The sequence below is a fragment of the Salmo trutta genome, chromosome 8, assembly GCF_901001165.1.
Source record: "Salmo trutta chromosome 8, fSalTru1.1, whole genome shotgun sequence".
NCBI lineage: Eukaryota > Metazoa > Chordata > Actinopteri > Salmoniformes > Salmonidae > Salmo > Salmo trutta.
Genome location: NC_042964.1, coordinates 40,408,441 through 40,430,101, shown reverse-complemented (window position 1 = coordinate 40,430,101; position 21,661 = coordinate 40,408,441). Strand labels below are relative to the sequence as shown.

Genomic DNA, 21,661 nt, shown 5'->3' with positions numbered 1-21,661 from the left:
CACACCACGCTAAATGTATAGCACAACTCCTCCTAGTCGATAGAGGGCGATATAGAGGTTTTTTTTTAAAGCAGCACCCGGAACATTTGAGTCAAGGCGCCATAAAGGAAGTGCAATGTTTGGTTATGTGCTTTGACCGTTTTTGCTAGGTGTCATGTGACAAAGAAGACATCTTTCGTTTTGTAGTGTTTACTTTATATTAACTCCGATATGCACCTGCGTCTTCGGTGAATGACTGAAGAGATATGGATTGCAAAGGAGAACCATGGTGATAATCAATTCAGTATTGAAACTCTTGCAGAGACAGACCTACACCTGTCTGTCCCACCGCTATGGACTGTACCTCTGCTTTGGAGGGATAGTCCTCATGATCGTCTCTGCCTTCCAGTTTGGAGAAGTAAGTAGCTTAGCTAGCTAACAAACTAACCCTTGTCAAACGCAATGATGCAGCATTTAACGTGGTGTGTGTGTGTGTGTGTGTGTGTGTGTGTGTGTGTGTGTGTGTGTGTGTGTGTGTGTTCTGTCTGTCTGTTCTGTCTGTCTGTCTGTCTGTCTGTCTGTCTGTCTGCGAGCGACACGTTACACTTAGTTAAGTAAGGCAAGGCCTGTTCTGGCTGGTTATGTTGAAGTATACAATACATTCAGTGGTCAATAATCTCATCCCCCTCTCTGTGTGTAGGTGGTGGTAGAGTGGAGTAGGGATCAGTACCACGTACTGTTTGACTCGTATAGAGACAATGTAGCTGGGAAATCATTCCAGACTCGGTAAGTAACCCTCCCTGCCCAAGTGTTATCCACTACAGGGATAACCAGTGTTTCACTGTCTCACGTCACTACTCCATATCCTTCTGTCTGTCTACTGATTTGAAATGGATGTGTATCTTCTCTATGGTGCTGTGCCGCGGTAGGCTATGCCTGCCCATGCCCATAGATGTGGTGTACACCTGGGTGAATGGCACGGACACCGACCTGATGAAGCAGCTACGTGGTGTGAGAGAGCAGCTGGAGGAAGAGCAGAGGACACTGAGGTACTGCACATGGTCACTGGGACTTCAGTTGCACGTCACACACGTTAGGCTACAGGAAATGGTATTACGTGAATGCAAGCTGAACATATTTGTTTTGGTAAATGGCTGACGGAGAGAGGCTTACTGTGGCCCGCTGAATGTCACTAGCACGTAAAGGAAGTGGGTACCTATTCACATTACATGATTGAATCGTTCCCATTCATCCTGTTGTGTAGACTAGGGGACCAAATATGTAGCTAACTCATATTGCCAGAGAGAGATTCTGTTAGCTCAAAGGTCGATTTTCAATCACGATACTAGAACATTCCCCAACAAAACATTCCATGCGTTAACGGATCAGTGCATTGACTTTCTGGACTGTTTCTCACCATAGGGAACGGCTGGGGAAGAATGCAAGTGATCCGACTGAATTGCCGAAGGACAGGTGAGCGATAAGATAGAAACACCTGTACATTACTGTAGATTTACTGTGGTTTTCACACGGATTCTTTACATATCTAGCTCAATATGGATGCTTCCAAACTCTAAGGGAAGGGAGTTGATGATAATGAACCATCTTGAGACACAAACTACGGTCGTCTTAGATCAAGGGTTTTGACATCATTGCTGGTATTTCCTGTTTCTCTCTCAACTGAGCGTTTGTGAGAACGGGTCTCAGTGTTGTCGACCAATCTGCAACAACAGGTGGCTTATGACCACAGACGTTAAGGTGTGAGATGCAACCACAGCACAAAGGAAGCCTTGTGCAAGTGGTACAAACTGCAGCAAGACAGAGCAGGGTTTTGCACTAGGCATAGTGGTTTGGTAGAAGTAGTGATGTTGGATTGGAGTTGTGGACACCATCTTGATGTTTTGTGACCTTTTTGTGACCTTTTTTTCTTTCTCTTTATATGTCTGTGTTTCTGTTTGCAGTGTGAAGCCAGAATGTCTGCTGTCCCATTGTATCATAGCGCCCATGCTAGCCCTGGACCCGGCTCTGCCAGCCAACGTCACTCTGAAGGAGCTGCCATCGCTCTGGCCCTCCTTCTCCACCGCCAAGATGCTGCTGCAAGTGGCCAAGCCCCTCCACCCCTCCACCACAGTGTCTGTGGTCATCTTTCACTCTCAGGCTGATGGTAAAGAGTCACTGAAACAAACACTCCCAACTGGCACTCTACACACACGTGCTATTTCACTTCACAATTCAGCTACCCACTCAGTACGAGAACACCAATCATGTCATCACAGCAAAATCTCTCGCTCTCTCTGTATGGCTCTCTCTGTATGGCTCTCTCTGTATGGCTCTCTCTTCTCCCTCCCTCCCTCCCTCCCTCCCATAGCGGACAAGGCCTACACAGACGCACCCCGTGAGGCTCTGAAGCGCTCTGTCTCTAGATGTTACCTGGTGAGTTACCTGACTCTGTAGTCTGCTATTAGAACTTCCATTGCACCAGACGCAACCAACACTTCCAAGACCTGTCTGATTCCAGCACCATTATATGATTGAGAATTTACCCCGATTGGATACACTGGTCCTTACTTAAAGATGAATAGGCAAATGGACACACAGTCATGTGGTTACAATAAGCTATTGTGCTGTTCCTCCTGTAGACCACAGATAAGGAAGCACCAGGTCTGGTCCGCATGCAGAGCCTGGCCTACCTCAGTGGCTTCCCAGCATCCTTCAAGGAGACAGAGCAGCTCAGAGTCAAACTGCCATCTGTTGTCACTGGCAAGATCAAACAGGTAAGACTAACCTGGATGGAAAAAGGAAAACAAATGGGATAATCGATCAGGAAAACACAATACTAAGTCAAATACTGTATTTATTTTAGACAGGGCGCTGTATCTATTATTTCACTAGAGGGCAGTGTTTCACAAAATACAGTATGCCATTTTATCATATGAACACATTGGTTGTTTTCTTAACCAGGCACAGATATGCCACAACATATTTTATTTACATTTAATGAGTAATGCAGATTTTAGTAAAAAAGAATATACAATTCCAGGATATATTAATATAAGATATAATATGTAACTATATTCATATAGCCACAAGATGTCACCCTTGCTGTACCTCAGAATCATGACTTGAAAGATAGGCTAGTCATTGCCGTGCTCCAAACGTTTGTATGTCAGACAGAATCTATTGTGTTCAAACTGAACATAGACACTGTCTGTCTGCCAAAACCACAGACCTTAAACAATATCATTATACCCAATTGAATAAGTAATAACACTTAAGCAGAAGAGGTCTCCATCTGTTTTAAACAGATATTATGGTAGTAAAGAATCCCTGGTTTAGTTTGGCCACGGATTGTCTATCTAATCATTTTCTATAATCAGAACTCTGAGATATTTCGGGAGGAGGAATGCCAGTAACAAGCCAGATTACTCTGAGATAATAAAACAAAAGAATCCAGTGATGGTTAACTACTGTAAACAATTTTTTTTAAATACTGTATTGTAGTTCTGTCTCACCACAGGCATTGTTAGACTATATCCATACAAAGCTACACTGAGTGTACAAAACATTAGGAACACCTTCCAAATGTTGAGTTGCATCTCCCTTTGCCCTCAGAACAGCCTATCAGTTGGGGCATGGACTCGACATGGACTCAACAGTGCTTCCCACAGTTGTCAAGTTGGCTGGATGTTCTTTGGGCGGTGACCTATTGTTGATACACATGGGAAACTGTTGAGCGCGAAACACCCAGCAGCATTGCAGTTCTTGACACTCTCAAACTGGTGCGCTTGGCGCCTACTACCATACCCTGTTCAAAGGCTCTTAAATCTTTTGTTGAGACAATTCAATGTCTCAGTTGTCTCGAGGCTTAAAAATCCTTCTTTAACCTGTCTTCTCCCCTTCATCTACACTGATTGAAGTGGATTTAACAAGTGACATCAATAAGGGATCATAGCTTTCACCTGGATTCACTTGGTCAGTCTCTCATGGAAAGAGCAGATGTTCCTAATGTTTTGTACCCTCAGTGTATATCAGCCTTTTCTCATAACGCTGGGCCTACACGTCACATTCCATCCATAAAAGTACTTTTGTCTGTATGGAATTAAACAGCCTAATGCACATCAGAAATGGTCACTCTGGTGCTGCTGGGACAATAATAAACACTATGAATAAAAAAGGTCTTAGTCAACCTACACTACAATAGAGTCTGTGATCTGCAGACTCCTCATGACTACAGTGAGCTCTCCTTATCCACCTCCTACTGCCTCTCTCCTTCTCTTTTCTCTCTCTCTGTCTGTCTCGCCCGGGGTCATGTGATAACAGAAGGGTATTAGGGTGAAACCCTATCTTGGGGAGCGGCCAAGGGGGTTAACATTAGAACAACTGTTGTGGGTGGCGTGGTGGCAGGCAGCACACTGAAAGGTCACCAGGATTTTACTGACCTTCCCTTCTCTAACCCCCTCTGTTTTCTCTTTCTATTCCACCCACTCATTCCCTCTGTCTCACAGACCTTTCTACAGCCCCCACAGGTGAGGTAGCCTTTATAAGCAGAGTGTATGGGGACAGGAGGTTCAGGAAGGTGGGGGGGGGTTTATCCGTCTGTCAGTAGCACAATGCAGGGATCCAGTTTCAGTGGTCTTCCTGGTGCTGTCGGGCCGATTCTGTGAAGAGGGATGAGCAGAATGCAGAGAGGGGGAGGGTTAGGGATGGGCAGAATGCAGAGAGACGGAGGGAGAGGGATGGGCAGAATTCAGAGAGACGGAGGGAGAGGGATGGGCAGAATGCAGAGAGACGGAGGGTTAGGGATGGGCAGAATGCAGAGAGACGGAGGGAGAGGGATGGGCAGAATGCAGAGAGACGGAGGGTTAGGGATGGGCAGAATGCAGAGAGACGGAGGGAGAGGGATGGGCAGAATGCAGAGAGACGGAGGGAGAGGGATGGGCAGAATGCAGAGAGACGGAGGGAGAGGGATGGGCAGAATGCAGAGAGATGGAGGGAGAGGGATGGGCAGAATGCAGAGAGACGGAGGGAGAGGGATGGGCAGAATGCAGAGAGACGGAGGGGGAGAGAGGGATGGGCAGGGTGGTGGTGCTGAGAGACGGACAGTATTTATAGACAGTGTTAAACTGAGTGTAATGGTGATGAAAGCTGCCCCACGACCCCCATCTGCTCACACTGTCACCTAGAAAATACTGCCCTCTGTTTGTGTGTTCCTCTAACTGGCATGTTGTCATTCACACGTGTTGTGTGTTATTAATTTATAGCTAACTTGTATAGGATAGCCTATTGTTTATGTACTCCGAGGTTAGAATGTGCAGCTAGTGTGTATGTAGAGAATAGACTAAAATAGTGAATAAATAGAAGCAGTAAAGTATAGCTACATTCAAAGCCATGACAGTCACACAGTAGTACTATTTTGGTGGGAATTCCTTACATCTTTTGTTCATGTATATCCTTTTTAGGTATTTCAGGTTTCTGTTGAACAGATAGTGCAAGATAATGACCGTGGGGAACGATGGAGCGAGATTGTATCAAAGGGCAGTAGACTGGATTCAAACCCATGCTGATATTGAAGACGTGTGCCAGGAACTGCGGCATTATCGATCGACGAGCCAGGCCACGGGGAATCCATAGACGCATCGTTTCCCCGTTCACCTCACTGGCCTTCATCATATGACTGGAATGGCCCCCTGGTTATATTGTAGACAAGGGTACCCCAACTGGCGGCCTCCAAAATATTATATCTTTTTTAATAATTTATTGTTGGACAGAAAATACTGTTAAAACACCAGGAAATTAACTCCGAGTGTTTTTAATCTGGGGAAACGTGTTCCCAAGTATTCACACTCTTAATAGAGTCACGTGATCGTTTACAAACTTAAGCAAGGTTTATAATGATGTTTTAGTCAAATATTAGATCTGTTTGGGCTTCTTACGGTCAATTTGCAGTCTACAAATTATTTGTAGTTATGTTTTGGCCCGCCAGCCATCCTCAAGAACAAAATCAGCTCAATCTAGTTGATGATCCCTGCTGTAGAGTCTGAGACGTGGGGGGGGGCTGGCTCGATGATCGTAGGACATTATGAAGCCTCCCCCCTCACTCAACACTACTGTGCCGTCTTGCTCGGACTCATTTTAGTTGTGTGTAAATATTTACTGGGCTCTGGTGTGTGTTAGACTCTCGTGATACACGCAAGATTTGGTTTGGGCTACCCAGGTTAGGTATATTTAGGCTTCAGCTTTTTGCTTCCAGAGCATGTGGTTCAAGGTTTTTGTGGATTGTACGTATACAACTTTGTCTCAACTGACTAATGACGTTTTTAAACAGTAATGAAATAGTTTCAAATGTCAGGAGTAGAAAAAACAGCTGATGTTTGGAACCTCTTGTCACTATTGACATTGGCTCATGATAACGGGTATGACATGACCTTAAATACTTCAACTAAACGCCTGCATCTTTTGACGGGCTGCTGACAGGCAGATGTGGACGAGAATGTTGATGTTACTGCCAATAGCCAAAGCCTTTCCTAGTAAAGCTATATAAAGCCATGTTTACTATTGTCTTTGTGTTACCGTGACATGGAGGTGTGTGCGTGCACTTGTACAGACACATGGAGCTGTGTGTTAACAGCTCCTATAAAAGGGGCTAATAAAAATGGAAATGTGATCTCCAGTTGGCTGTCCCTGCCTCATCTTAGGGATTTATATAACAACAGGAGCAGAGAAAAAAAACATGTCAATGGCTGAGAGGGAGACATGCAGTAGTAAGGTGTTTGGGTTCTGGCTCAGTGGTTTGTGGGTTGTCTGGAAGGCTAGGGACTAAGGAGATGAGGGATTCGGGACAGAGGGTTATGAGAGGCAACGACTGAGATGACACACGTACACGCAAGGATACTGAGCCATGCCTTCCATTCCACACAGAAATGACATCACAGAACTTTCCAAGACCCCCCCCCCCACTCTTTCCTTCCTCCCTCCCTGCCACACACACACACAGGCATGACTGTGGGGTATTCTCACTTGAAAGGTCCAGTAGTCATGGTTGGTGGTGAGGAGTCCTCTGCTTTGATGTGGTCCATCCTTTAAATTGGCCACGGGTCAGAGGTTATAGGTCAACATCAAAATCAAATTGCTTTAAACCCAGCTCATGTTCAGCCTGGTAGTCTGTGTATGCACCCGTCATGTGGTGGCTTTGTTTGTCAACTCTGTCATGCAGAAATCTTCCCAGGGACAGGAGCGGTAACCAAAGTCACTATAATGGATTTTAGGCCCCGCGTCATATAACCTTTGACATGACCACTACGTCTAAAGTGGTTCATAAAAATATATCTGGCTTGATGTCTGTTTGTCTTGTTGTGGAGGTTGTGTCCTTGGCTCCAAATAAAGGCTGTCGTACTTGAATTGTTTCCTCATGGCGCTGCTATGCTGAGTAGCATCTGCTGTCTCTGGTGCCACACTGCCATGTTTCTGTCTCTCTCTCCCTCCCGTAGTTCCAGCTGTATACGGAGGCCAGTATCGCCCTGCTCCATCTGAACAGCCCTCAGGACTTTACTGACCTGACCCAGCAGGCCAAAAAGAACCTGACGCTGGATGGGAAAGAGCTGACCATCAGCGCTGCGTATCTTTTCTGGGACCTGACTGCCATCACCCAGGTAAACCCTCACTCTTCTGTCCCCGTCACTCACTATCTATCAGGGAAGCTTAACAGTGTATGTCAAGCTAAAGAGGAGCGCTAACTCTTGTCTAATGCAGTTCCACTGTCCATTCATGGTGTAGTAGGTATCACTGAGTGAAACTAAACTGCTGGACTGAGAACTTCCATTGTATTTTATCCTCCCGGTCAAATAGGTAGAAAACAATGACATGTAGTGCTAACATTTTGGATTGGTCTCTTTTCAGAGCATGGTAAAAGCATGTCTCAGACCCCTCTGCTCTGCTCTCTGCCCCCCCTAGTCCAAGCAGGACGAGGACGTCTCGGCCAGTCGCTTCGAGGACAACGAGGAGCTGCGCTATTCGCTGCGCTCGGTGGAGAGACACGCCCCCTGGGTGCGGCATATCTTCATCGTGACCAATGGGCAGATCCCCTCCTGGCTGAACCTGGACAACCCCCGTGTCACCGTGGTAACACACCAGGTACACCTGAGTCCTACAGTACTACTCTCACAGATATGATTGTTGACAATAACAGAACATATGGGATGTTGTGACCAGAGCAGGAAGAATTCTGGGCCTGCAGTTAGGAAATAAAATCCAAGTTGCCATATGATTGTCTCTCCTGTGTAGGATGTCTTCCAGAACCACACCCACCTGCCCACCTTCAGTTCCCCTGCCATTGAGACCCACATCCACCGAATCCCAGGCCTGTCTCAGAAGTTCATCTACCTCAACGACGACGTCATGTTCGGGAAGGACGTGTGGCCTGATGACTTCTTCAGTCACTCCAAAGGACAGAAGGTTCGGGTCTAGACTTCAAGTGTTACTAGATGCACAGTCTTGAATTTAGCTCACTAGCTCAAGTTTGTGCTAATGTAGACTTGATCGTTTCATATAAATATCTCCCTGGCATGAGATTGGGTTATGTTTTGTGGAATAGTTCTGCTATTTTGTATATTGTAATATTGTCTTAACATCCCTACTGTACCTCACCTGTCCTCTCTCCCTACAGGTGTACCTCACCTGGCCCGTCCCTAACTGTGCTGAAGGTTGTCCAGGCTCCTGGATCAAAGATGGCTACTGTGACAAGGCCTGCAACAACTCCGCCTGTGACTGGGATGGTGGCGACTGCCTGGGTGACAATCACTCCTTATCCCTCCCTGTACCAGTCTGCCTCTTCACTTTCTTCCCTTCTCTCCTCCATCACAACTTGTCGTTCACTGAGCTTGATATTCTTCCTCTTCTCCATCTCACCACACAGGAGCTGGGGGCAGCCGGTTTGGGACCGGTGTGGGCGGAGTGGGTAATCAACCCTGGCAGTTTGCAGGAGGTCTAGGTGGCATCGGGGGCGTGTCCAGCTGTAGCCAAGGCTGTGCCAACTCCTGGCTGGCAGACAAGTTCTGCGACCAGGCCTGCAACGTGCTCTCCTGTGGCTTCGACGCGGGCGACTGTGGACAAGGTGAGTGTGAGCTGAAGTAGGGCCAGGAGTTTTTCTTAATAATCACCTGACCTCAAACTCTATCCTTTATTTATAGCAAAGATATTGATAACTAACCCAAGATACGTTATGTGCCGTTTACAATGGGAGAAAATGAGCACAGTGAGCAGAACAAGCAAAGAGGTGGGCAGTGCCAAACACGAGCTAGCCAGATCCTATTTGCGCGTTTTAACATGAATTTACATATTTTCCGTGAGGGAACGCCTACTCTGTGAAGTGCGCATGTACAATAACTCAATTCACCCGTGCACTCCTTTTAAACAACGTAATTTAAAAAACTAAAAAACTTTGGCACAGTGTCAAGTCTACAAAACTTAGTGCAATTTGTTCGTAACAGATTCTACTTTTGTGAAGAGAAGACTCTGAGATCTAATGTTTCATTGATGAGAAAATGTGCAGAATGTCGGCCAAGTGTTTTTCCTGGTCTGGTCACGTTAGCTCATCCAGTGAGGTGGAAGAGCAGTGATAATCGTGTGTGTGTGTGTGTGTGTGTGTGTGTGTGTGTGTGTGTGTGTGTGTTAGATCACTTTAACCAGCTCTACAGCGTCACTCTGCTGAAGAACAGGACCCTGTACACCCTGCCGGTGGGTGAGACCAGGCCATACTTCAGTTTTGCAGGCGTGGCTCGCCGGGTGACCGAGGCCCAGGTCAGCGACAACCCGGCCGTGCGCCATACCTCGGTGGCCAATAAGTGGAAGACGGTCCACCTGCTTCTCCACTCGGGCCACAATGCCTCGCTGGTCCACTACAACCTCACTGTCCGAGGGGATGACGACAAGGAGTTCTCCCTGACCTTCAGCGTGGCTGTGGACACCCGCCAGCTCCCCCAGCCCAACGTGTCCGTGTCCCACCCACTCCACAAAGATGAATCCAAAGAGGCCAAGCCCACCACCGCCACCGCAGAGCCGGAGGTCCCTTTCGAGGATGTCCCTCTGGAGAAACAAGGTCCCCGAGTCCTCAAGAGGCCACCTGGGGAAAATGAGGTGATTGTGGATGTGCCTGTGCTAAACGTGTCCCTGCTACCGGTGGCCTTGCAGAGTGAGCTTCAGAGGCTGCAAGGAAAGCTCCTGGTGGGTGACATCACTATGAAGGGTTATAACCTCACCAAGGCTATACTGCTGGGGCCGTACAAGGCTCTGGCCAATCAGGGCCCCAGGTTAACACCAGCTGACCAGATCAAACCCCAGGACAACCCTTTTAAAGACCTAGTAGGACATGTGGTGAGGAGAGAGGAAGACACACCACAGCTAGTGGAGGCTAACCCAGTAGCACAACACAATCCAGAAAGAAACGGAGCAGAGAAGACCAAAGAGCCAGAGGGAACCGAGGCACCAGAGGAGGCGCCCAAGTCGAGCATCGTTGGTGAGAAAGAGAAAGAGAAATCACAAAAGACTCCAGCAACCCCCATCCCAGTTCTAGTGGATGGGGAGTTTCCCAAAGCCGCTAAAGCCCAGGACACCACCCCCACAGAGAGACCTCCACCGTCCTCCAAGCTGCTGACCACCCTGGTGGGCAACATGTCCAAAGCCAAGGGCTCAGAGCGCCAATCGCAGCAGCGGGCAGGGGCCGAGAAGGGACCGAAGGAAGGAGCAGAGGGCGTCCGTGGGGTTCCTGTGGGCAGGAAGCTGCAGCACTACACCTCCTCAGACAGAGGCTTCCTGCCCTGGGAGAGACGGAAGTACTTCCAGGACCTGCTGGAGGTGAGCTGGGGTTGGGTTGTAATAATGTCACAAGGTGAAGAACATAGAATCGAGAGCAACTGTGCATTGGATTGAATCGCAAACACTTTACTCAAACTGTTAAACCTTTAATATTCCAAATGTAAATGGGAATCTGAATGTTATCTGAATGTTATCTGAATTTGATCAGAATGTTAATTGTGTATTCTCTTATTGCTTTCTGGCTCTTTCTATGGCTCCTATAGGAGGAGGAGCGTCTGGAGGGAGAGCTGGCGTACCAGGCAGACAGCGCCGCCGCTGGCCGGAAGCTGCAGGACACCTTCGCCGACTCCCTCCGCTACGTCAACAAGCTACTCAACGGCCAGTTTGGCTTCACCTCCCGCAAGGTCCCCGCCCACATGCCCCACATGATCGACAGGCTCATCATGCAGGAGCTCCAGGACATGTGAGTAGCAGGAAATTATGTCATATGGGAAATACTGGGTAGTAATATAGAAGACCGAAGTAGCTGTTGTGAGTGCTTGTCTAACAGGAGCACTCATTTGTTTACCTCGTTAAAGTGAATTCGTTTTTTTATTTAACTAGGCAAGTCAGTTAAGAACAAATTCTTATTTTCAATGACGGCCTAGGAACAGTGGGTTAACTGCCTTGTTTAGGGGCAGAACGATAGACTTTTACCTTGTCAGCTCTGGGATTCGATCTTGCAACCTTTCGGTTACTAGTCCAACCCTCGAACCACTAGGCTACCTGCCGTTGCTGAACGAACTGATATGTGAATGTCTCCATCTTTCAGATTCCCACAGGCGTTTGACCTGACGTCGTCCCACCGCGTGCGTCACCCGGAGGACATGCAGTTTTCATTCTCCTACTTCTACTTCCTGATGTCGGCCCTGCAGCCGCTCAACGTCTCGCAGGTGTTTGACGAGATCGACACGGACCACTCCGGCGTTCTCTCTGACCGCGAGATCCGAACGCTGGCCACTCGAATCCATGAGCTCCCCCTCAACCTGCAGGTCGGTAGAGAATTCTGGGTGTAGAAGATCAGGTCCCCGTTGTGTCCATGTTATCTATCATCTCAGGCCAAAGTGATCATAGATCTGCACATCTACTTTATGAATACCGACCCTGGTTTTACTCCTGTTTTAAAAGCTGATCTCAAACCAGTGGTACAGTGAGGTTAATGTGTTAGCGTGTGACGTGTTGCAGGATCTGACAGGTCTGGAGCAGCTGCTGATCAACTGTTCTAAGACGCTGCCCACCAACCTGACCCAGCAACATATTGTTAGCCCTACACAGGAGGCATACTACGAAGCCAGCATGGTGACTACTCTACGCGGCCTCTGTGCTGTCGCCCAACAACATTTCTAAGCTGTAGTAGACTTGAGGTGCAGAGACTGATTAGTGTATTTGAATCCACAGCCTCCCGTCACTAAAGGTCTGGTGGTCCACTGTAAAGCCGTCACAGAGCGCATCCAAAAAGCCTTCAAAGACCAGAACAAGTACAAGTAAGTCCTGTTCTAAAAAAATAAGAAAACATCTATATATCAAATGTGTGTAACAACAAATGAAAATGCTGTAAAAACATGTATTTTTTGTCCTCTGAAGAGGGGGTGGTTGGGTCTATAAAAATAAAATCCAGTCCTGTTCTCGACCGTCATCCACTGTCCTTAATCTATATATATCACCCATCCTACATTTTCTCCGGATATCCTGATCATATTTAAGATCACAGTAAACATGGAAACCTCTCCTTTGACAGGTTTGAGATAATGGGCGAGGAGGAGATAGCCTTTAAGATGGTGCGGACCAACGTGTCCCATGTGGTGGGCCAGCTGGATGACATCAGGAAGAACCCCAGGTGAGGTTAGAGCTTTGGGCCAGTAACCGAAAGGTCACTGGTTTGAATACCGGAGCGGCTGAGGTGAAAGATCTGTCCAGGGGCGCTGAACACCATTACACACTAGTGTGTAACAGAACAAAGATGAGCCCCCCCCCCCCCCCAAAAGTATCATTATCTCTGTACTTTCTGTAGGTGTCCAGCCAAGTGCCTGCCTAATTAATATGTACTAATTCTTCCTGTTTTATTGTTACACTACCTTTTCATTTGACCATGATGTTGTTGATTATGATCAGACCACATCACTGTGTTTCCTCACAGGAAGTTCATATGTCTAAACGACAACATTGACCACAGCCATAAAGACGCAGGGACTGTTAAGGCGGTACTGAGGGACTTCTATGAGTCCATGTTCCCCCTGACCTCCCAGTTCGAGCTGCCCAGAGAATACCGCAACCGCTTCCTCCACATGGGAGAGCTCCAGGAATGGTAGGACTGGGGTGGTTTATTCTAGAGAGAAAGGAATGGTAGGACTGGGGTGGTTTAGTCTAGAGAGAGGGAATGGTAGGACTGGGGTGGGTTATACTAGAGAGAGGGGAATGGTAGGACTGGGGTGGTTTATACTAGAGAGGGGAATGGTAGGACTGGGGTGGTTTATTCTAGAGAGAGGGGAATGGTAGGACTGGGGTGGTTTATTCTAGAGAGAGGGGAATGGTAGGACTGGGGTGGTTTATACTAGAGAGGGGAATGGTAGGACTGGGGTGGTTTATTCTAGAGAGAGAGGAATGGTAGGACTGGGGTGGGTTATACTAGAGAGAGGGGAATTGTAGGACTGGGGTGGTTTATTCTAGAGAGAAGAATGGTAGGACTGGGGTGGTTTATATTAGAGAGAGAGGGGAATGGTAGGACTGGGTTGGTTTATTCTAGAGAGAGAGGAATGGTAGGACTGGGGTGGTTTATACTAGAGAGAGAGAGGCATGGTAGGACTGGGGTGGTTTATACTAGAGAGAGAGGGGAATGGTAGGACTGGGGTGGTTTATACTAGAGAGAGAGGGGAATGGTAGGACTGGGTTGGTTTATACTAGAGAGAGTGGGATGGTAGGACTGGGGTGGTTTATACTAGAGAGAGAGGGGAATGGTAGGACTGGGGTGGTTTATACTAGAGAGAGAGGGGAATGGTAGGACTGGGGTGGTTTATACTAGAGAGAGGGGGATGGTAGGACTGGGGTGGTTTATACTAGAGAGAGGGGGATGGTAGGACTGGGGTGGTTTATTCAAGAGAGAGGAATGGTAGGACTGGGGTGGTTTATTCTAGAGAGAGGAATGGTAGGACTGGGGTGGTTTATTCTAGAGAGAGGAATAGTAGGACTGGGGTGGTTTATTCTAGAGAGAGAGGGGAATGGTAGGACTGGGGTGGTTTATACTAGAGAGAGAGGAATGGTAGGACTGGGGCGGTTTATACTAGAGAGAGGGGAATGGTAGGACTGGGGTGGTTTATTCTAGAGAGAAGGGAATGGTAGAACTGGGGTGGTTTATTCTAGAGAGGGGAATGGTAGGACTGGGTTGGTTTATTCTAGAGAGAGAGGGGAATGGTAGGACTGGGGTGGTTTATACTAGAGAGAAGGGAATGGTAGGACTGGGGTGGTTTAAACTAGAGAGGGGAATGGTAGGACTGGGTTGGTTTATTCTAGAGAGAGAGGGGAATGGTAGGACTGGGGTGGTTTATACTAGAGAGAGGGGAATGGTAGGACTGGGTTGGTTTATCCTAGAGAGAGGGGAATGGTAGGACTGGGTTGGTTTATTCTAGAGAGAGGGGGATGGTAGGACTGGGTTGGTTTATACTAGAGAGAGGGGAATGGTAGGACTGGGTTGGTTTATACTAGAGAGAGGGGAATGGTAGGACTGTGGTGGTTTATACTAGGGAGAGGGGAATGGTAGGACTGGGTTGGTTTATTCTAGAGAGAGAGGGGAATGGTTGGACTGGGTTGGTTTATCCTAGAGAGAGGGGAATGGTTGGACTGGGTTGGTTTATCCTAGAGAGAGGGGAATGGTAGGACTGGGTTGGTTTATTCTAGATAGAGGGGGATGGTAGGACTGGGTTGGTTTATACTAGAGAGAGGGGAATGGTAGGACTGGGTTGGTTTATACTAGAGAGGGGAATGGTAGGACTGGGGTGGTTTATACTAGAGAGAAGAATGGTAGGACTGGGGTGGTTTATCCTAGAGAGAGGGGAATGGTAGGACTGGGTTGGTTTATTCTAGAGAGAGAGGGGAATGGTAGGACTGGGTTGGTTTATTCTAGAGAGAGAGGGGAATGGTAGGACTGGGTTGGTTTATTCTAGAGAGAGAGGGGAATGGTAGGACTGGGGTGGTTTATACTAGAGAGAGGGGAATGGCAGGACTGGGGTGGTTTATACTAGAGAGAGGGGAATGGCAGGACTGGGGTGGTTTATACTAGAGAGAGGGGAATGGTAGGACTGGGGTGGTTTATTCTAGAGAGAGGGGAATGGTAGGACTGGGGTGGTTTATACTAGAGAGAGGGGAATGGTAGGACTGGGGTGGTTTATACTAGAGAGAGAGGGGAATGGTAGGACTGGGTTGGTTTATACTAGAGGGGGGAATGGTAGGACTGGGTTGGTTTATACTAGAGGGGGGAATGGTAGGACTGGGGTGGTTTATACTAGAGAGAGGAGAATGGTAGGACTGGGGTGGTTTATACTAGAGGGGGGAATGGTAGGACTGGGGTGGTTTATACTAGAGAGAGAGGCATGGTAGGACTGGGGTGGTTTATTCTAGAGAGAGGGGAATGGTAGGACTGGGGTGGTTTATACTAGAGAGAGAGGCATGGTAGGACTGGGGTGGTTTATTCTAGAGGGGGGAATGGTAGGACTGGGTTGGTTTATACTAGAGAGAGAGGGGAATGGTAGGAATGGGTTGGTTTGTACTAGAGGGGGGAATGGTAGGACTGGGGTGGTTTATACTAGAGAGAGAGGAATGTTAGGACTGGGGTGGTTTATACTAGAGAGAGAGGAATGGTAGGACTGGGGTGGTTTAAACTAGAGAGGGGAATGTTAGGACTGGGGTGGTTTATACTAGAGAGATGGGAATGGTAGGACTGGGTTGGTTTATTCTAGAGAGAGACTGGAATGGTAGGACTGGGGTGGTTTATACTAGAGAGAGAGAGGAATGGTAGGACTGGGGTGGGTTATACTAGAGAGAGAGAGGAATGGTAGGACTGGGGTGGGTTATACCAGAGAGAGGGGGATGGTAGGACTGGGTTGGTTTATACTAGAGAGAGGGGAATGGTAGGACTGGGTTGGTTTATACTAGAGAGAGGGGAATGGTAGGACTGGGGTGGTTTATTCTAGAGAGAGAGGGGAATGGTAGGACTGGGGTGGTTTATACTAGAGAGAGGGGAATGGTAGGACTGGGGTGGTTTATACTAGAGAGAGGGGAATGGTAGGACTGGGGTGGTTTATACTAGAGAGAGGAATGGTAGGACTGGGGTGGTTTATCCTAGAGAGAGGGGAATGGTAGGACTGGGTTGGTTTATTCTAGAGAGAGAGGGGAATGGTAGGACTGGGGTGGTTTATTCTAGAGAGAGAGGGGAATGGTAGGACTGGGGTGGTTTATACTAGAGAGAGGGGAATGGTAGGACTGGGGTGGTTTATACTAGAGAGAGGGGAATGGTAGGACTGGGGTGGTTTATACTAGAGAGAGGAATGGTAGGACTGGGGTGGTTTATCCTAGAGAGAGGGGAATGGTAGGACTGGGTTGGTTTATTCTAGAGAGAGAGGGGAATGGTAGGACTGGGTTGGTTTATTCTAGAGAGAGGGGAATGGTAGGACTGGGGTGGTTTATACTAGAGAGAGGGGAATGGTAGGACTGGGGTGGTTTATCCTAGAGAGAGGGGAATGGTAGGACTGGGGTGGTTTATACTAGAGACAGAGGCATGGTAGGACTGGGGTGGTTTATTCTAGAGAGAGGGGAATGGTAGGACTGGGGTGGTTTATACTAGAGAGAGAGGCATGGTAGGACTGGGGTGGTTTATTCTAGAGGGGGGAATGGTAGGACTGGGTTGGTTTATACTAGAGAGAGAGGGGAATGGTAGGACTGGGTTGGTTTATACTAGAGGGGGGAATGGTAGGACTGGGGTGGTTTATACTAGAGAGAGGGGAATGGTAGGACTGGGGTGGTTTATACTAGAGGGGGGAATGGTAGGACTGGGGTGGTTTATACTAGAGAGAGGGGAATGGTAGGACTGGGGTGGTTTATACTAGAGAGAGGGGAATGGTAGGACTGGGGTGGTTTATACTAGAGAGAGGGGGATGGTAGGACTGGGGTGGTTTATTCTAGAGAGGGAAATGGTAGGACTGGGGTGGTTTATACTAGAGAGAGGGGGATGGTAGGACTGGGTGGTTTATTCTAGAGAGAGGGGAATGGTAGGACTGGGGTGGTTTATACTAGAGAGAGAGGCATGGTAGGACTGGGGTGGTTTATTCTAGAGGGGGGAATGGTAGGACTGGGTTGGTTTATACTAGAGAGAGAGGGGAATGGTAGGACTGGGTTGGTTTATACTAGAGGGGGGAATGGTAGGACTGGGGTGGTTTATACTAGAGAGAGAGGGGAATGGTAGGACTGGGGTGGTTTATACTAGAGAGAGGGGAATGGTAGGACTGGGGTGGTTTATACTAGAGAGAGGGGAATGGTAGGACTGGGGTGGTTTATACTAGAGACAGAGGCATGGTAGGACTGGGGTGGTTTATTCTAGAGAGAGGGGAATGGTAGGACTGGGGTGGTTTATACTAGAGAGAGGGGAATGGTAGGACTGGGGTGGTTTATACTAGAGGGGGGAATGGTAGGACTGGGGTGGTTTATACTAGAGAGAGGGGAATGGTAGGACTGGGGTGGTTTATACTAGAGAGAGGGGAATGGTAGGACTGGGGTGGTTTATACTAGAGAGAGGGGGATGGTAGGACTGGGGTGGTTTATTCTAGAGAGGGAAATGGTAGGACTGGGGTGGTTTATACTAGAGAGAGGGGGATGGTAGGACTGGGGTGGTTTATACTAGAGAGAGGGGAATAGTAGGACTGGGGTGGTTTATACTAGAGAGAGAGAGAGGAATGGTAGGACTGGGGTGGTTTATACTAGAGAGAGAGAGAGGAATGGTAGGACTGGGGTGGTTTATACTAGAGAGAGAGAGGGGAATGGTAGGACTGTGGTGGTTTATACTAGAGAGAGAGGAATGGTAGGACTGGGGTGGTTTATACTAGAGAGAGAGGGGAATGGTAGGACTGGGGTGGTTTATACTAGAGAGAGGGGAATGGTAGGACTCGGGTGGTTTATACTAGAGAGAGAGGAATGGTAGGACTGGGGCGGTTTATACTAGGGAGAGGGGAATGGTAGGACTGGGGTGGTTTATTCTAGAGAGAGAGGGGAATGGTAGGACTGGGGTGGTTTATTCTAGAGAGAGAGGGGAATGGTAGGACTGGGGTGGTTTATTCTAGAGAGAGAGGGGAATCGTAGGACTGGGGTGGTTTATTCTAGAGAGAGAGGGGAATGGTAGGACTGGGGTGGTTTATTCTAGAGAGAGAGGGGAATGGTAGGACTGGGGTGGTTTATACTAGAGTTGAAAGGAGTGTATCAATTGAATATGTGATCTGCATTTAGTTACATTCTTTTTTCATTGTACAATTTATTGGTGGTAGTGCAGAAGCACAATGTGCACACAATACAAGATGCCTGTACAGATACTTTGTCAATCGTAGTATCTGTCCTAAATGATAGATGGACAGATACGTTATATTACTGTATCAGGGCCAAGTGAGACAGAGGTCTCTCCCCATTTCTCCTAGAGAAAAATGAAGGATCCTAGCTGTCAGCACCTCCGAGTGCTCAGCACTGCCATAAATGATCGCTGGGAATCCAAGGGGGTTATAGTGGGATCCTGCTCTTGTAGCGCCAGGCCTGAGCTGGAGGAATCTATCCAGATACCGAGACTTTAAAATTAGACTCGTATGAGCCACACACACATGACACTCCAAGAGTCACAAGGGTGTTAGTGAAGTGACAGGCGGGTGGTAGCAGAGGTCCCCTGATGCCTGTTGATGTCACATTGTCACCCCTTTACCCTGTCGCCCTCTCGTCCTCTCCCCTGGAACCACAGGCATTTCATCATGACCTTTAACCCTGTCACCCAAGCCTAAAATATTTCATAATTGAGACTGGACTCTGAATATGGTAGTCGTGACTTTCGTCGAGTTTCTGTTTTGTATTCATTGATACTTCCCAAAAACATTTCACCCTGTCTGTCACCCAATCAAATGTCATTTTGGAGACTAGGATCAGAATATGAGAGTGATGACTTTCAGTGAGTTATCTGCTTTGTCATGCGTTCATTGTTGGCCCAAAATAGTTAGTTTATTTTTGCTGTCTCTGTCTTACAGGCGAGTATATCGGGACAAGCTGAAGTTCTGGACCCACTGTGTATTGGTGACTCTGGTTATCTTTACTGTCATCTCCTTCTTTGCCGAGCAGGTCAGTAGGACTTTACACTGTCATGTATATTTCCGCCTCGCTAATATAAACAGCACACTTGTAGCTTGATGATCTGCAATTTAGCACTTAGCCCCAGGGCTCCATAGAGGGAGCTCTACAGGGGCACATATCCCTCACTGTCGGTTGAGCTTTGGAATGACTGAAATGGCGTCACTGAAATGAGACTGAAACCTGTCCATGTTGGACCGTGAGCAGTGGATGGTGGCTGAATGTTTTTTTTGTTGATCATGGCACCTGTCAGATCTGAGGGGGTCGGGGGTAAAGGTTAATTGCCAGAGCGACCGTGGAGGGATGGGTAATCCACACTGTGCACTGGGCCATTGGGACATGGAGGAATCTGAGGGAGTCGTCTTGTTTTTGTCCTAAGAATCATCCCTCTCCTCAGGCCTAAGGCTCTACTCCTCCTTCCTTTTCATAGGCATCTGGTGCATTGCTTGTAAACTGCCTCTTGAAGTTGGAGAGCTGTTTACATCTCTGTGGTTTATTGGCTCAGGCTTGGACCAATAAACCACCTTTTGGTGACTTTACAGGACTTAAGTTGACTCTCCCGAAATGCTGTTGCCATGATCTGTTCAAAGTCAAGAAAAATAGAGCAAAAAGCTCCCGCTCAGCTAGCCACATGCTGACAGAGTAATGTCGCTTCCCTCTTTTTCACTCATCTTTCAGTGTTTGTGTGTTTTGTGACGCAGTTCTTTGTGGCATTTTCTTCTTCCCTCAGTTGATTCTACTGAAGCGCAAGCTGTTTCCCAGACGCAGGGTCAGCAACGATGTCAACCCAGAGCGCGTGTGAAGAACGAGGGAAAAACGTCCTTATCCTCCTCTCTGCATCCACCCTCCTACCTGTCCCCTCCCTCAACCTCTCTCCTTGAGTTCAAATTGAGGGCCATGCAGGGGTAGGTGGTGAGCGAGGAGGGTTATCCCTATATCTCGAAACGTCCTCATCTGGGATTGCATCAGCATGGCTCAAGGAGAGAGGGACTCTTGTAAACAATGTCAATCGTGTGGTGGGTAAGATGATTGACAGGCATCACCTGGCTGGGAGATGCTGGAGTGATGTCATGTGATGCGGTGCCAGTGGAAGAAGCCTGTGAAGCCAGAAACCAGACACTTCTCTTCCACCAGGGGCGCCAGAGGGACTTATTGCCCACATGCCAACAACACACCAGGCTGTGGAGAAGGACACTGACTGAGCCAACTATGTGCTAAACTGCTCCAGTCCAGTCAGTGTGGGCAGTGTGATTGATGGACTGCGATTGACGGGAGACACCATCTGTGGTGTGGGGTTACAGCCCCTTAACCATGAGAGCTGTAACCTTGCGACACATTCCAGAGGTTAGGTTGGACACCTTTTTATTTTTTTTATTTAACCTTTATTCCACAGAAGGAAAAAAGGGATCGGGAAGGGAAGGGGTTAATCAGAATAACAGGAATTATGCCATTTGACCTGTTTCACCATGTCACTTCTGGTCAATGTCTACATTCAACAAGTGCCTTATTTTAAAAAGAGTGCTGCCTGAAGTACTTCAGTTAGACTGTATGACCTTGTTTACCCATTGTCCCTGCTTCCCTTTTAAATGTCTTGGTTGGATTTGGTATTTACATGTCATAAGTGATTTCTTTCAAAGGCATGAGGTTGTGGGTGAAAAATGCCACAATGGTTGTTTTTTAAAATCATGAATGTTTCACACAGTAGACCACACAGCGATCAGCCATCCACACAGAATGTGTCCCTGCGGGATACTGTACGTATAACTCTGCTAGTGTCTGAAATTCAGATCTCTGCAGCATGCTCTGTAACATCTGATTGTATTGTTCAGTGAATGCGTTCCTAATGAATGCCACGGAATGTTAATTTAGCTCCACAAGTGTTCTACTACTGACCCTCAATTCTTTTCTGATTCTATGGTCTCTCTGTTGAGCCCTCCTCTCCGTTTACAAGCGGTGCATTGTGATGTTAATGATAAAACGTGAATGATTGCCAGCAGCAGTAGAACCATGATAATGTTTTGCTGCTTTACTATTGCTGAATATTTGTAGTGTTGGTGTACTGTGGTATGCAGTGTGCCAGATTACACAGCCTGGTCTCAGACTCAATGTAACAGAAAATGAAAATCTGGGACACTCATTAGTATATGTAACCAAATATTAGGAGGGTGAGCGTATAATGCGAACATCTAGCAACCCAAAGGTTGTGTGTTTGGATCTCAGACAACTTCAGCATTTTAACTAATTTGTAGCTACTTTGCTAACCCCAGCTAATGTTAGTGTTAGCTACAAATGAATACATATCATACTAAAGAGTGCCATGGATTTATGTACAGCATGCTCTGAGACAGGTTGAATTACAACAATGGTTGGTATGCATATTTGAAGTGTGTCAAATTCACATTTTTAGTTTGGCTCATCCCAAAATCAAAAATAAACTTGACTCGCTTAGTCATGCTTTAAATCATGAAACTGA

The 21,661-nt window shown here is 47.4% G+C and overlaps 1 protein-coding gene across 1 annotated transcript; it reads left to right on the top strand.

The window, feature by feature from the left end:
• The first annotated feature begins 107 nt into the window (after nucleotides 1–107).
• On the top strand, nucleotides 108–21,657 carry LOC115198933 (N-acetylglucosamine-1-phosphotransferase subunits alpha/beta). The gene is made up of 21 exons (XM_029761364.1): nucleotides 108–397; nucleotides 680–765; nucleotides 909–1,028; nucleotides 1,402–1,452; nucleotides 1,941–2,143; nucleotides 2,348–2,412; nucleotides 2,619–2,753; nucleotides 7,467–7,628; nucleotides 7,930–8,109; nucleotides 8,260–8,430; nucleotides 8,642–8,765; nucleotides 8,891–9,088; nucleotides 9,650–10,827; nucleotides 11,052–11,251; nucleotides 11,600–11,819; nucleotides 12,013–12,126; nucleotides 12,226–12,311; nucleotides 12,566–12,664; nucleotides 12,965–13,132; nucleotides 19,089–19,179; nucleotides 19,919–21,657. The coding sequence occupies exons 1-21, from the start codon at nucleotides 266–268 to the stop codon at nucleotides 19,988–19,990; spliced, it is 3,855 nt and encodes a 1,284-aa protein (XP_029617224.1). The 5' UTR covers nucleotides 108–265; the 3' UTR covers nucleotides 19,991–21,657.
• Nucleotides 21,658–21,661: the final 4 nt, after the last annotated feature.